The 15,320-nt window shown below is 41.8% G+C and overlaps 1 protein-coding gene across 4 annotated transcripts in view; it reads left to right on the forward strand.

Moving 5' to 3' along the window:
- Positions 1–6,122: 6,122 nt before the first annotated feature.
- GOLGA4 (golgin A4) overlaps positions 6,123–15,320 on the forward strand; it is an 89,991-nt gene continuing 80,793 nt past the window's right edge. For all 4 annotated transcript variants that reach the window (XM_037148299.2, XM_037148300.2, XM_037148302.2 and 1 more), the window contains exons 1-2: positions 6,123–6,499; positions 14,874–14,963. In XM_037148299.2, the coding sequence (XP_037004194.2) occupies positions 6,428–6,499; positions 14,874–14,963 (162 nt within the window). In that variant the 5' untranslated portion in view covers positions 6,123–6,427. The remainder of the gene's footprint in view (positions 6,500–14,873; positions 14,964–15,320) is intronic.

A 15,320-nucleotide genomic window follows, 5' to 3' on the forward strand; every position in this document is an offset into this window, starting at 1 on the left:
TCCAGGTCAGGGCACATACCTAGGTTGTAGGTTCAGTTCCCGGTCATGGTGCATACAGGAGGCAACCAATCGATGTTTCTCTCTCTCTCTCTCTGTCTCCCTTCCCACAAAAGCAATAAACATATCTTTGAGTGAGGATTTAAAAACAAATCTGTATTCTAGACGTTCTAGACTCTGGAGTAAAATATCCATGTTTCTGTATAGCACAAGGGAGTCTACTTTCTTTTGGAAAGTCAGTTAACGTATTGTCCTGTTCTGAAGGGGTGGCACCTACCTGTGGGGTTCAGCCACATCTTGGTTATATAAAAGTGTTGTATACACATTTTCTCCCTGGCTGTTGTGGCTCAGTGGACTGAGTGCTGGCCTGCAAACCCAAGAGTCGCCGGTTTGATTCCCAGTCAAGGGCACATGGCTGGGTTTTGGGCCAGGTCCCCAGTTTGGGGTATGGGAGAGGCCACCACACATTGATGTTTCTTTCTTTTTCTTCCTCCCTTCCCCTTTCTCTAAAAGTAAATAAATAAGTGTTACATACACATACTAAATATTCAAAATATACAGAAACACACAAAGTGAAAAGTAAAATTTGCACTCCCTCTGTTTTGATTAATTACACTCTTCAGGGTTAATGTATTCACCACTAACAGTTTAGTGTATCTCCTTTGGTATTTTTGGCTCAAACAGAATTTGAGGTGGAAAACAATTTTCATTAAAAATTTTGAAGGTAATGCTCCACTGCCCACTTCTTTAACATGTTAAAATATGACTTTGTCAGGGCCCAAGACAGGCTGCCTGGAAATATCTCACAGTGGCATGTTGATTACTCTGAATTAAAGTCACTTGACAAGCCGCTGTTGCCGGAAGGGCACCTTGACCCTCCACTGTCTCCTTGAATGCAGGAAATGAATCCCCGTGTGACAGGTGTCCTCCCCACACCTGGAAGACACCCTTTATTGCTAAACAACTAGGGACCAAGACTTGTCGCCTCTTTTCTAATTTACTACATTGTTTAAATTCCTTATTAATGAATATCCATGCCTTGTTTCTAGTCCTTTTTAGTGAGCACGAACTTATTTTCCCATTTGTTCCATTCATCCTTCACAAATTTATTGTTTTCTTTGTCTAAAAAGTCTAAAAGGATACCTGGTTGATGACTGAGCTTCATATTATGATCTGAGCATCATCTTGTGATTCTCCCCTGTGCATATATTAAATTTTTTGTTAATCTAGCATTGTTTAATTGTATTGTTTTTATTATTATTCCATCCATAAGAGCTAAAGCAGGATAGAGAGGGGGACATTTTCCTCCCAGACAAATTCAAAAGATAAAAAGGACATACAAGTAAATCTCGATGCTGATACTTCAAGCTGCCTACTTTCCTTCACTGATGGCAAGTCACTGATTTCTTATGTCTTTCCAGGTACATTTTGTAATATCTGTGTTTACAAATATACATACATACATTTGTTGAACTGTATGAAATTGCCATTTTTGAAGTTTTATAAAAGTCAGCATTTTCATGAAATTCAACCTAACATATACGTAGACTTGAATATAATTTTTAATCATACTAATGGTGGCATGCTATATACATTGTGCATTTTGATTTCTCACTTAACAAAAAATCTTGAGATCGTCCCATATCCATGTGTAGAGCTGTCTCATTCTTTTTTAAAAAAATTTGTGCCTATTTATTTCTTTTCATGGCAAAATATTATTTAGAAATTTAACTGGCTGGTGTAGCTCAGTGGATTGAGCGCGAGCCTGCAAACCAAAAGGCTGCCGGTTCGATTCCCAGTCAGGGAACATGCTTGGGTTGTGGGCCAGGTCCCCACCTGGGGGCGCTTGAGGGGCAACCACACGTTGATGTTTCTCTCCCTCTCTTTCTCCTTCCTTTGCCTCTCTCTAAAAATAAATAAATAAAGTCTTAACAAAAGAAAGAAAGAAAGATGACTGAAAGCTAGAACATACCCCAAACTATAAAAAACATTTATATATAGCCCTGGCCAGGAAGCTCAGTTGGTTAGGGTGTCATCCTGATATGCCAGTTGCAGGTTCGATTCCCCAGTCAGGGCACATACAAGAATAAATCAATGATGCATAAATAAGTGGAACAACGAATTAATGTTTCTCTCTCTCTATCTCTCCCTCTAAAATTAATAAATACAAATTTAAAGAATAAATAAAAATAAAATTTGTGTACAGTAAAATTGAATCTTATGTCCAATGTACATGAGTTTTAACACATGTATAGATCTGTATACCCACCACCACTATCAGAAAACAAATATTTTGAACATATCTTTGTAATCACCACCAACGACAAAGACAGGATGCTACTGGCAGGCAAGACAGAATACCACCCACTTGGCGGGGACCCCAGAATCTCCCCTCCACCCTCCTCCCCATTTCTATGCCTTTGGACACCTCAAGACAACATTTTCCTTGATTTCTAACACCTAATTAGTTTTGTCTACATGAAATCGTGTAGTATACATTCTTTTGCTCCCAGATTTATTCCTGTTGTCGTGTGATAACAATAAAGCAATGGATTGCACACTATATCATTCTATCACATTTTTGACATGCAGAATTGAAAAACAATCTCTTATATAGATTGATAAATTAAATTACATTTTTTTGTAATAGTTTCTGGGTTTTGTGTTATGGTTACAAAGGCCTTGAGCACTCTAAGAGTATGAAGTAAATCCTCCCATGCTTTTCTCTAGTACTTTAATTTTCTAGGCGTGAGAAATGCATCCAACTTCTTTTTCTCAAGATACCAGCTTATTATTCAAAAACTCATTTAATTCTCACAGGAAGTTTATGATGGGCACAATGACATGTCTTCTTTCTGCAGATGTAGAAACTGAATTACACAGATGTTGAGTAATTTTCCCCATCACAGAACTACTAAATGGCAAAGCTGGGATTTGAACCCGGTGAGTTTAATGCCTCTGTGCTTATTCATTACACTACCCAGTGTAATGTCTTTTCCCATTGGAAGAACCCACCCACACATCTTAAATATGAACAAGCATTTTTTTACAACACAAACACAATATCCAAATGTTTGAATAGTGAATTTGTTTATGTAGGTGTGTGATTATCCTGTGGTTACTTAGTAAGGAGCAAGGAATCTGACACCTCATCTTCATTTTATCAACCCTTTTGTTTCCAAGAGACCTCATTCTTGAAATAAGATTTAAAAAATTACTTGTATTTGTTTTTTATTTTAGAGAGAGGGGAAGGGAGGGAGGAAGAGAGAGAAATGTCAATTGGCTGCCTCCTACACATGCCCTGACTCAGCCAACAACCCGGGAATGGAACCTGTGGCCTTTTGGTTTAGTGAGGCACTGAGCCACACCAGCCAGGAGGAATATGATTTTTCCCCACCTCAGCCCAGTGTTGGGTTTTTCCCTTCAAAATATTCTTCTCATTAGATTGAGTCATCAGCTGTGTAAACGGCTCTAGGACACATCATGTAAACACTCATAAAACTGTTAAAAGTTAAATTGAACTGCTTTAAAAAAATAAGTGAGGTGTGTCTTAGAGAAGAGAAGGAAGTGTTGAACATGTTGCAGTTGGAGATCAGGACAAAGGGCAAGAAGGCCGAGCTCAGGTTCCAGTCCTACCGCTGAGATCAGATGACTCAGGCAAAGCCATTTTTGTGCTCTTCTTTGTGCCTATTTGTCAAACAGGGCCAATAGCAATAATAGTGTATCCCTTCACTGTCCCCTAGTTTATTTACTTTCTGCCTACAGTGAGAATTGAATTGAAAAGTAAGATATGAAAAAAAAACTTTAAAGAATTCAAGCTGAAAAGTTGGCTCAGCTCCTGGGAGAATCATAGTCTAAGTTTAGACACAGATGTGTAGACCTTTCTTTCATGGGAGTTTTGCCAACTGTTCTATAACTTTAATTTATAAGCCACAGTGTGTTGTTTTGCAAAGTAAATATAAAAGCCTGGTATGTTTCAAAGTGTTCTAATAAAGTATATTAAAGTGGTGTATGTAACGACAGAAATATTTCCATCTACTCTGGATCTCTGGTACTTGCTGCTGCCAGTGTGTGTGCGTGTGGATGTGTGTGTGTGCGTGCGCACGTGTTTCCCTACACCACAAAACAAATGTTGGCAAATCTTGCCCTGGCAGGTGTGGCTCAGTTGGCTGTAGTGTCATCTGTACACTGAAAGGTTGCAGGTTCAACCCCTGGTCAGGGTGGCATACCTGGTAAGGCAGCGGATTGATGTTTCTTTCTCTCATCGATGTTTCTCTCCCTTCCTCTGTCTCTCTTAAATTAATGTGTCCTTGGGCGAGGAATAACAAAGAGTTATAGCTAATCTGGCACCTAAGAACACAACTGTAGCAATTTCCCATTTGAGGGTAATTCTCTGGATGTATAATATAAATATATGTAAAAAATATATATATATTTGCAACTCAGAAAGTGAGGGCGCTATCAATGGGTAGATTGTTTGGGAGCAGAGAGTTGAACATAGAGAAATCAGTGTCAATGGGAGTCTCTGCCTCTGTAGTAAAGGATCCAGGGTCAGTGTGGGCAGTGGTGTGGCTATAGGCTTTAGAACCATGAAGGCTCCGTGTTCAAATGCTGCCTGTACTATATCCAAGCTGTGTTACTTTGGGTGAGATTCTTAACCTCGCTGAGCCTCAGGTTTTTAATTTTTATTTCAAAGTTTTTATATAGTGAAATTCAGTGAGTGTAGCATATAGTTTCCTGGGTTTTGACAAACGCACAGAGTTGTATATCCACTATGACAGTTACGCTGTTTCATCATCCCAAAGATTCCCTCAGTCTGCCTCTTTGTAGTTTACACACTTCCCCCCTGCCACCCACCTCTGCTGCACTCAGCTCCCATCAAATACTTATCTGTTCTTTCTTGCTGTAGTTTTAAAAAAATTTTTTTATTGATTTGAGAGAGAGAAGGAGAAATATTGATTTGTTGTTCCATTTATTTATGCATTCACTGGTTGGTTCTTGTACGTATCCTGACTGGGGATCCAACCAGCAACATTGGCATATCAGGACAATGCTCTTAACCAACTGAGCTACCCAGCCAGGGCCAAGAAAGACTTCTTAAAAAAAATAATAAATAAGAGAGAAACTCTCTTAGTAATTATATTATAAATGTTCACTATGAAATACCAGAGTACTTAGCCCAGTTGTCAACCTAGTGGTCAGCCCAGGCCCTACTCTGGCTCTAAAATATTTAGGGATTAAGCTATGGAATTTTAGAGAGCAACTTGCTCCTGTAATTGCTAGTAAATAAAATTTGCTAATATGTGATCAGCATATACTCTGCCAGGCTCCGATACCTGGGGCAATATGAAGCACTTCGGTATAGCATGTGTAAGTAGGTTGATGAGATGGATTTGAGGGTTCACAGATGCTCGAAGCGCAGGGTGTTGGACTCATCGGGTAGATCAACATTAAATGCTTAGGATGATTGCAGGTGCCACAGTTAAACGTGTAGTCTTCAGGAATCTTTGTCTTCCACCAGGCTGTGAATTCTTTTAACATCCCCAAGTACCTGGCACTTAGAAAGATTCAGATTTTTGAGTGAATGTGTGATAATATATTATTTCAGTGAAGTAAAAATAAATAAATAAATAAATAAATAAATAAATAAATAAAGGCACATGTCTAAATGATTGCGATCTTACAGTATCGTCCTGAAATATTTTGACCCTGGGAGCCTAGTATTAGGCACTCCTCTGGGGAGCAGTAGGAACGCTAGGCACTTAAGATACAAATTCATGGCAACAAATACTGAAGGAAAGTACGCTGTGGACCTCCTCTTCTCCTATCCCGACGCTCACACACGCAGTTCTTCACTGTGGGCCCTCCAGCCCTACCACGCTCAATCGAAGTAGCACCCCCCCAGCCTAACTTCGCAATGCCGAAGCCCTGGTGCACGCCACAGCAGGTTTCAGACCAACCCTGGCTCCTGGCTCCGAGAGCCTCTCTGTTACCAATGTGTTTGGGCAGCGCATCAGCTTGCATCTCGCCACAACTTCCACCGTTTGGGAGCGACACCCGAGAGCGCATGTGCAGGTCCGACTTCGAGCTTGTCCCCAGCAGCGCTCCGTAGAGGCCCCTCGGCGAGCTCCACGTAGGCTGCGCAGGCGTCTTCGGCACGACGTTCACCTGCTGCCGTTGTCGCCGCCGCCGCCACCGCCGGGGCTGGATGGGGGGCCGAGGCCAACCAGTGGCACCAAGAGGAAAGAGACGCGGCGGCGGCGACGCAGACACCCGCAGGACGAGAGTCCCGGTCCGCCTGCGAGCCCAAGGAGTAGGCAGCGAGGCCCGGCCCCCGGTGTAGAGAAGACGCTGTCGCTGCCTTGCTGGGTCTCTCTCGGCTCTCGCCCCTCAGGTCTCATTCACACTCAGGACCCCCCCGCGCCTCACCATGTTCAAGAAACTGAAGCAAAAGATCAGCGAGGAGGAGCAGAAGCTCCAGCACGCGGTGGCCTCTACTCAGGTACCATGGCTGCCGCCCTCCCCTAGTTCGGACACCTCTGGACACTGGCTCTGGGGCAGAGAAAAGGGGAGCTTCTCCTGTGACCCTTGACCTCTAACCTGAGAATGCCCCCCAAGCCCTGGGACTGAGCTCAAGTTGGCCCAGGTCCTCCGTTTCAGACTCCGTTTCGGAGAGTGGGTGGGGATGGCCGGGTCGGTCGTGGTAGCTGCTGACCTCTGTTAAGAGTTTTTCCCTAATGCCCGCCCCCGGCCTGAGAACAAGTGAGAGGGGTTCTGGTCTTGTATGATTTTTGACCCATATCGAAAGTTCCCCCACCCGACCGAGACCCCAACTCAGGAGTGAGAGCGGCACGGGTAAACCTGGGGCCCTTGTAATATGTGACCTCTTGACAGAAGTCCCCTCTCCCATTCCCGACCCAAGATTTGAGTACCGAAGGGGCCAGGATCCCGCAGGACTCCTGACCGTGACGGAAGTCCAATCCAAACCCAGGGACAGGGGTCGAGCCATCGCAGGCCAGGCTGCTTGCTGGAGCGTTGGGACCTCAAAGAGGTGGCGGTGTGGCCCGCGTCCAGCGCCCGAGGCTGTCACGAGTTAGTCACTTCGCATAACTTGGTTGATCCGGGACCGGCGCAGCGACTGACACTCTGAGGCCGGGCCAGGCTTGTGCCTGTTCACAGCCCAGCTTCTTCTTCTTCAAGAGTCTTGTGTTTATTTTTCACAAAAGCTGTTGCTTCAGGAAACGACAGTTTCCAGGAAAGAGGGGGGCGTGTTAATGTTTAAGAAACAATCTGCTAAGCACCATTTAGAGTGTGTTTTGATTCTGGCAGCACGTGGTCTCTCCAGTGAAGAGGACAGCAAAACTCTCTAATTTTAGTTTTTACAAGGGGGCTGAAGTTTGACTAATTTGGCATTTCTGATACATTTTAACGGGACATTTATCTTATGTAAATTTTAGACATGTAACAACTATTAAAACAGCTATTGCATTGAGTTTGTTCTGAACTATATCAAGTTGAAGTTGTTTTCCTAAATTTAAAGCTTGTGAGAACAAAACATTGCTTGAAATACATTGGAACATGACAGTGAAAGCTTGTTCATTCCCCCATGTAAAATGTAAATAGTGACTAAAATTTAAATAGGAAATATTTTACTTTTCATACCATTTACTGCAGGCTTTTCTGACTTTACAGAAAAGAAGAAGCATAGAATGATGTGGGGAAGTGGTCCTGTTAGTGAATGTGAGGCTTGTACGTTTAGGGATGTGTAAAGAAATATCACTGATCCAGAGTGCCATCTCTAGAGATTTATTCTAAGAAAATTTAAGATGTGTTAAAGATTTAGACACATGGATTATCATTTCAGTGTTTTCTAGTATATAAAAATTGGCTAAAACTGTTCAACAATAGAAATAGAAAGTTGTATCAGGCAGTGAGTTATGCAGCCATTAAAAATGCCAAAATTTATTGGGTTCTCACTATGGGCATACCATTTCGTTTACTGTTTTACATGGATTATTTTATTTCATCATGCATAAGCCTGCGAAATAGATTATCTTTTATAGATGGACTGAGGCTCTGAGATGTAGGTTGCCTAATAATACACAGCTAGTGTTAGAGCCCACAGAAAAGTATTATTAACATGTAAGGATATTGTCTTGAGAGACCAATTAGAAAACGGCGTGTGATCCCAGTTTTGTGGGGGAAATAGTATTTAAGTATATTTACATAGAGTGAAAATAATTTAAGAAGGATATGCTCCAAGGTGCTGGTGAGATGAGTATTTTTTCTTATTTGTAAAGTTTAGTTTTTCTTTATGAAAATTAATTGCTTTCATGCACTAGCAAAGAGAGGTTGTTTTTAGATTAACAATAAAAAGCTAGTTACAAGCTAACACAGCAGAGTTCCCAGTTTCGATAGGTTGGTGCCTCTGATGAGACAGTGCCGCTGGATCAAAGAAAATCACTTTGTGTACAAGAGATTTAAAACATTCCCATTAGATAATATGTACATTTGTCCAGAATGGAAGAGGAAGGCATCATTGGTCAGTACCTGGTTTCTGTCTGGTCTCAGATTTTTCATCTGTTCAGAGCCCTTCAGGATGAGTAGTTCTGGGTTAAGGATTTATTTCATGCATGAATTAAAAAACAAAACAAAACCTTTTTTGATGACAGTGCTTTTACAACAGATGACACAAATTCTCGTTTTCTTTAGTGAAGGCTCTTGGTATGTTTTATTATTTCTTCATTTTTTAATATAAATTATTTTGTGTTGAAGGCACGGTGCCCTAAAGAATTTAATGGGGTGTGAAAGGCTTTTTTTCCCCACTCAGGAGGATTCATTTGTTTGCTCTTGATGTAGGTTGAAAATTTTCCCTCAGGTGGTTGAATGTATTTCTCCCTTATCTGTGTTACAGATGAGAAGCCTAATTTCAAATCTGTTCTTTCCTAAGTAATAGTTAACCTGATCTTTGAATGTTCTCTTTATCCTTTGATTTTAGAAAATTTTATTGTTTTCTGTACTTTTTTAGCTCCCTTTAAAAAATTTTTACTAGTTTTTCAGGATACATTTTTTGGTATACCCTAACTTTTTTTTTTTTAAATGGTGAAAGCATTGGGATCAGCTTTTTTCTATTCTAATGAAAGAATAAATTAGGTCAGAAAATATGGCATCTGCATAAAGATTAAGGTACTGTAAAACTTTTCTTTTAGAGGTGTATGTGTGTGACATGGTTTCTTTTTAATTAAGAAAATTTTTAACTATGGGTCCCAGTGAAAAAAATTTGACAAACAGTGATCCAAAGAATATTGGGGAAGTGGATGTGGGTGTCAGAAAAGACCTGTGTGCCAGCCCAGCTGTCGCAGTGTGCAACCTGGACAGGCCACGTAAGCATTCTGAGCTGCTGCTCTTCTCATTAGGAAATTGGGGGTGATATGATCTGTCCTGCTTGCCTTTCAGACTTGTTGTGAGGCTCAAAAGAGATACAGTATTTGAAAGCATTTGTAATTATAGAGCACTTACTTATTTAATAGAGCCTTCTAAGGTGCAGTGCTGGGCGTTGCATTTGCCTTGAAGGGTAGATGCAGTCTCTGTACCATGGTGTTGAGAGACATTACTCCTGGCCTGGTGGCTGCTTGTGAGAAGGCATTTGTAGGGGGTCAGACAGGGTGACATCTGAGTAGTCTGGATGGATAGTGAAAAGTCATGGTATATTTGGACAAGGCATTCAAGCCTCATTATTCCTAAAGGTGGCTGCATTAGTTTGCTAATATTGCGTAACAAATTACCGCAGCCTTAGTGCCCAATAACTCAGTTGTTATTTCACAGTCTGCATGTCAGATGCCTGATGTGGTGCAGCTGGTTCTCTGCTCAGGACCTCACAAGGCTAAGATCAAGGTGTCTTCCAAACTGTGTGCTCGTCTGGAGTTTAGGGTCCTTCCATGATCTCATGGTTGTGGTAGAATTTGTCCTGTGTGGTTGTAGGTAGGCCTGAGACCCTTATTTTTGGCTGGCTGTTGCAGGGGACCGCTTTCAGCTCCTGATTGCTGCCTGAAGCTGCTTGCTCCTGGGCCTTCCGCAGGTGCTTCGCTTTCTTCAGGACAGGAGTGCATGTCTGCTTTCTGCCCGCCTCTGCACTCTGGGCTCATATTCGAAGGGCTTGTGTGATCAGGTTGGACCCATTTAGATCATCTCTTTTTGATTAATTCAAAGTTGTCTGATTAGTAACCTTAAATGTATATGAAAAATCCCTTTTGCTATGTGAGGTCAGGTAATCAGGGAAGTGATATCTCATCGCATTCACAAGCAGGGTCATTTGGGGTCATCTTAGAATTCTGCATACTGCCATGCCTAAAATAGTTTTTTTTTATAGGTACTGAAGTTGGGGCCTTTGGTCTCATAATAATAATAGTCAGTCAGTTGGCAATAAAAATACTAATTGTGAGCTTGGATATAGCCATCAGGTTTCTTGACAAATAGCTTAGAAATCTGTCTTCAGATTTCTTATGGCTATGAGAATTAATTAGACCAAGTTTATTTTGAAGGAATCTAAATCCTTTTATGTTTTGAGGTGAAGCTAGCCCATCAAAGATCCAGGACCTTGGGATAAATGCTCAACTGCAGTTAGTTTTTTATGAATGTTTTACACTTTGTAGTCACATCTATTTCCTCATGTGTTCTGCACTCTTGCAACTCTAGAGGAAGACTTAGAATTATCAGGCCAAACCTTGTGAGGTGCTACTGTTCTTGTGGGGACAGTATGTTTTAGAATCTAGTCTTCAAATTTATAAACCCCAACATTGGATTTTGCCGGTTTATCTCGAGCCTCTGACAAGGCTCTGAGTTACTGATGAGGCTCATATGAGGCCAATGTAAAAAGACGTAGTACCGATTTTTAAAATTCACAGTGGGGTGTGTATTTCAAGTGATCAGAAGGTCATCGTCTAGAGTAGCCCTTTCTGGCACCTGGGCAGTTGGAAAGCTGAATTATTAACCCGCAGATGACTTGGAGATGACGGAGTCACAGCAGAGATGGTTGGTCAGAGCTGTTCCCTCTGGCCTAGTGGCACTTTCTAACTACTTTCCTATCTTTTTGCACCTCCCCCAGTGGCCCTTCTGTTAAAGGACATATTACATATAACCATTTAAAAGTAGGAAGACAGAAATGGAACTTCTCCTTCTTATGGTGACAGCCTTTGAAGCATCTGTAGCCTTTTCAAGCTGGCATGGTTTGAAATTTGTGGCTCTAGGTGTAGGAGGGGCTTGTTGAATTTCTCTCAGCCTCAGAGACACTGAAGTGCCGGGAGCCTGTGTAGTGCAGTCTCAGTTCTGGGTGAGTACCACCCGGTGGCTGTGCTTCCCTTTCCTGCTCCCATTTTCTAAGCACAGCGCTGACTTCTAGCCGTACATTTTCTAGACATTTAAGACATTAATAAGGCTTTGGCTTTATTTCACATTCGGTCATTTTCTTGCTTAAAATTTTTAGACCTTACCGTTTCTGTTTTTATCCTGGGGAAGGATATCTTACTCTTTGAGGTAACTTCTCCATACAGCTAATTTCATGTATCACTTGTTGACTTTTCTGGTTCATCTTTTAAAAGGTATGTGTTGTGTATGTTGGGATTCTTAGTTGTAAGCAACAGAACTCAGTCCAGCTAGTTGAGCAGAAAAGGAATTTATTAAAGAGTATCTGGTAGCTTACAGAATTTCCAGGACGGCCTGAAAGACAGCTGATGGCTGTGCCCAGCCATAGTGGGGGAACCGCCCTAAGGACAACGCTGCAGCTGCCTCAGGGGGGCGCCAGAATCCGTCTCCTGCTGAGCAGCTCCTGCAGGCAGCTGCCTGACGCTGTCCGCAGGCTCTTCCGCTGACTAACTTCAATTTTGCTGCTTATTTCCTCACACCACTCACGACTCACATGGGTGTGCTCATTGGTCACCTGCCCTAGGCTGGAGGGAGACCGGGTCAGTGAGTTTACTGATTTCTAACTTACTGACTTACAAGAGCTGTGTAGAAAAAAAAGGATATTAAACTTCTGCATGTTTTGTTGATGTTTCCCCCCTCCTCCTTTTGATTGCTGTTCCTTTTGATTTCTGCTTTTGACATAAAAATCTTTGTCCTGTTCAGAGATACAGAAATAGACTCTTATATTTTCTATTCCAATTTTTAAAAATCATTTCAGTCTTTAGTATGGCTTAGCACGGAGTGAGTGTCTGATTGGTGTTTCTCTCTCATGTGGTGGCCATCTGCCCCAACACCATTTATTGGACATCTCTCTTTCTTTAAAAATTATTTTAAAAACTTTTATTTTTCACTTAAAGTTTATGTTCAGTATTATTTGGTATTAATAACAGGGAAATGTCCTGAAATTTGGCTCTATACTTTTAGGATTGTCCATAGCTCACCTTAAGTAGGCCTCAGACTCCTAGTTTCAATTATAGGCCCTTTTCTCCTGAGGGTTTTTGTGGCTGAGGATTTTAGGAGTCAGGCTGTCTGTCCTTTATGGAACTAAATGGACTAGCTTCTAGGTATCTGGCTATGGTGTGTAAGCTCTGCTCAAAGCAGGGCCCACCCTTTGCTAGAGAGATGCTTATCTGTGCAGTTCATAGTGTTGACTCTTAGAGCTCATAGGCACTGTAAAGATTGGATTGGGGACTTCCGCCAAGATGGACGCGTAGGTGGGAACACTTTTCGTCCTCGCACAACCAAATCTAAAAACAACAAAGTTTTAACAACAATAAACACAACCAAACCACACAGAAAATCTAATACGGAGTCCGGAGTCCGGAAACAACGGACCACTCAGCTAAACCGGTGAGGGGGCGAAACCAGCAGCAGAGCCAGTCGGGCAAAAAAGATCCAGGCGGTGCACAGGCAGCCAGGGGCGTGGATCCCAGGTGCAGGCTAGCTACGGGCGGAACCCAGGGAAGAGGCACTGCTGGCTGTCTGCAGTCGGTCACGCATTTGCAGGCAGATAAACCAGCGAAGAGGCAAGCATTGAGACAGATCTCGCAGGCCCCAGCGACTGGCGCAGGGCAGCAGACTCACACATTTACACTCAGATAAGCAGGCAGGGGTGAGCGGTGAGGCGGACTAGGTGAGTAGAGAGGACCACTATTGCTCCCTCTCTGACCCTTCCCCCACATACAGCGTCACAAACGTGCGACCTGGGTGGCCCTGCCCCGGTAAACACCAAGGCGCCTCTCCTTGTATATAACAGGCATGAACAGATCAAAACATGGCTCAAGAACAACTCAGAGCCCCAGAGCCGATAAATCTAAGCAATGAAGAAAGAGCCAAACTTTCAGATGCACAGTTCAAAACACTGGTGATCAGGATGCTCACAGAACTGGTTGATTTTAGTCACAAATTAGAGGAATATATGAAGGCTAAACTAATTGAAATGAATGGAAATGCACAGGAAACCAATAGTAATGGAAAGGAAACTGGGACTCAAATCAAAGGAATGGACCAGAAAGAGGAAAAAAATGACCAAAGAGAAAAGGATGAAGAAACAAGAATTCAAAAAAATGAGGAGAGGCTTAGGAACCTCTAGGACATCTTTAAACGTTCCAACATCCGAATTATAGGGGTACCAGAAGGGGAAGAGGAACAGCCACAAGTGGAAAACTTATTTGAACAAATAATAAAGGAGAACTTCCCCAATCTGGCAAAGAAAACAGACTTCCAGGAAATCCAGGAAGCTCAGAGAGTCTTAAAGAAGTTGGACCCAAGAAGGAACACACCAAGGCACATCATTACATTAGCCAAGATTAAAATGAAAGAGAGAATTCTAGAAGCAGCAAGAGATAAGGGGACAATCATCTACAAAGTAGTTCCCATCAGACTGTCAGCGGATTTCTCAAAAGAGACATTACAGGCAAGAAGGGGCTGGAAAGAAGTATTCCAAGTCATGAAAACCAAAGACCTACAACCAAGATTGCTCTATCCAGCAAAGTTTTCATTTAGAATAGAAAGACGGAGAAAGTGCTTCTCAGATAAGGTCAAATTCAAGGAGTTCATCATCACCAAGCCCTTATTATATGAAATGTTAAAGGGACTTACCTAAGAAAAAGAAGATAAAAAAAGATGAACAGTGAAAGGACAGCAAACTCACAGTTATTAACAACCACACCTAAAATAAAAGCAAGTTAAGAGGACAGCTAGATGAGGAGTGAACCATAGAAATGAAGATCACATGGAGGGTTAGCAACAGGGGAGTGGGAGAAGGAGAACGGGGGAGAAGGTACAGAAAATAAGTAGCATAGATGGTAGGTAGAAAATAGATGGGAGGGAGGGCAAGAATAGTAGGGGAAATATAGAATCTAAACTTGAGACACGTGGTCACAAACTAAAGGGGGGGATGGTGGGGAGGGGTGTGCAGGGTGGAGGGGAATGGAGGGGGGAAATAGAACAAATGTAATGGCATAATCTATAAAAAAAAGAATAAATAAATAAATAACAAAAAATATTGGATTGACAACCTTATTTTCTTAAGTGAATTTTTTATTTTGGAGTAATTGTGACTTATAGGAAAGTTAAGGAGAATGCTCGTACACCCCTCACCTGGCTTTAGTTTCCCCTAGTGCAGTCATCTTGTTTTACCATTACAACCTTGTTTTATAGAAGAGGATGCACAGCTCTCAAAAAGGTAGTTCAGAGAAGATCATAGTCCTGGTTGGCAGCACAGTCAGTCCAGCGACCCAGGAGATGGCCTAGGTCTCCTAGTGGGTTAGGTTTAGTTACCCTCTTCTGTTTTTCATGTACTTGCTCTTTTCCATTTGCTGGGGTTTGGTCCTGGATTGAGAGGATGACTACCCAGCAAGCCGAGTGTACTAATCAATGCAGCCTTTCTAATTGTGCAATAATTTTAAATCTAGGCTTCCTCCAATTCTTCAACGCCAACAGGAGCCAGGAGCAGGGCGTCTTCATTTACAGAGCAACTTGATGAAGGTACACCCAACAGAGAGGTGAGTCTGAAATTTCTTCTTAATAAACCTCTCACAGGAAGTTATTAATCTAAAATGGAATGCTACTGTTGATAACAAAATGGGAAATTATTTTGACAGGTCAGTAATTTCTTAGGTATTGTTTTTGTTAGTAACATTTTTTTTGCAAATAGTGGTTATGTTTTTGTAAAGTATGTTTTGTAAAGTGTTCTTTCAGGATCTTTATTTGAGAGGATAATATACTCTGCATTTAATATGTGAAGTTTTTAGAATGATTTGGTATCAGTTTGTCCTATAGTTTCAAGCTAATGATTGAAAACTGAAGTAACTTGATTAGTGTCATGTGACTTGTGGCTGGCACCATAACTCATATTAGAT

Source organism: Artibeus jamaicensis, unplaced genomic scaffold (genome assembly GCF_021234435.1).
Source record: "Artibeus jamaicensis isolate MK-2021 breed Jamaican fruit bat unplaced genomic scaffold, CSHL_Jam_final contig_519, whole genome shotgun sequence".
In the NCBI taxonomy this organism is placed as follows: Eukaryota; Metazoa; Chordata; class Mammalia; order Chiroptera; family Phyllostomidae; genus Artibeus; species Artibeus jamaicensis.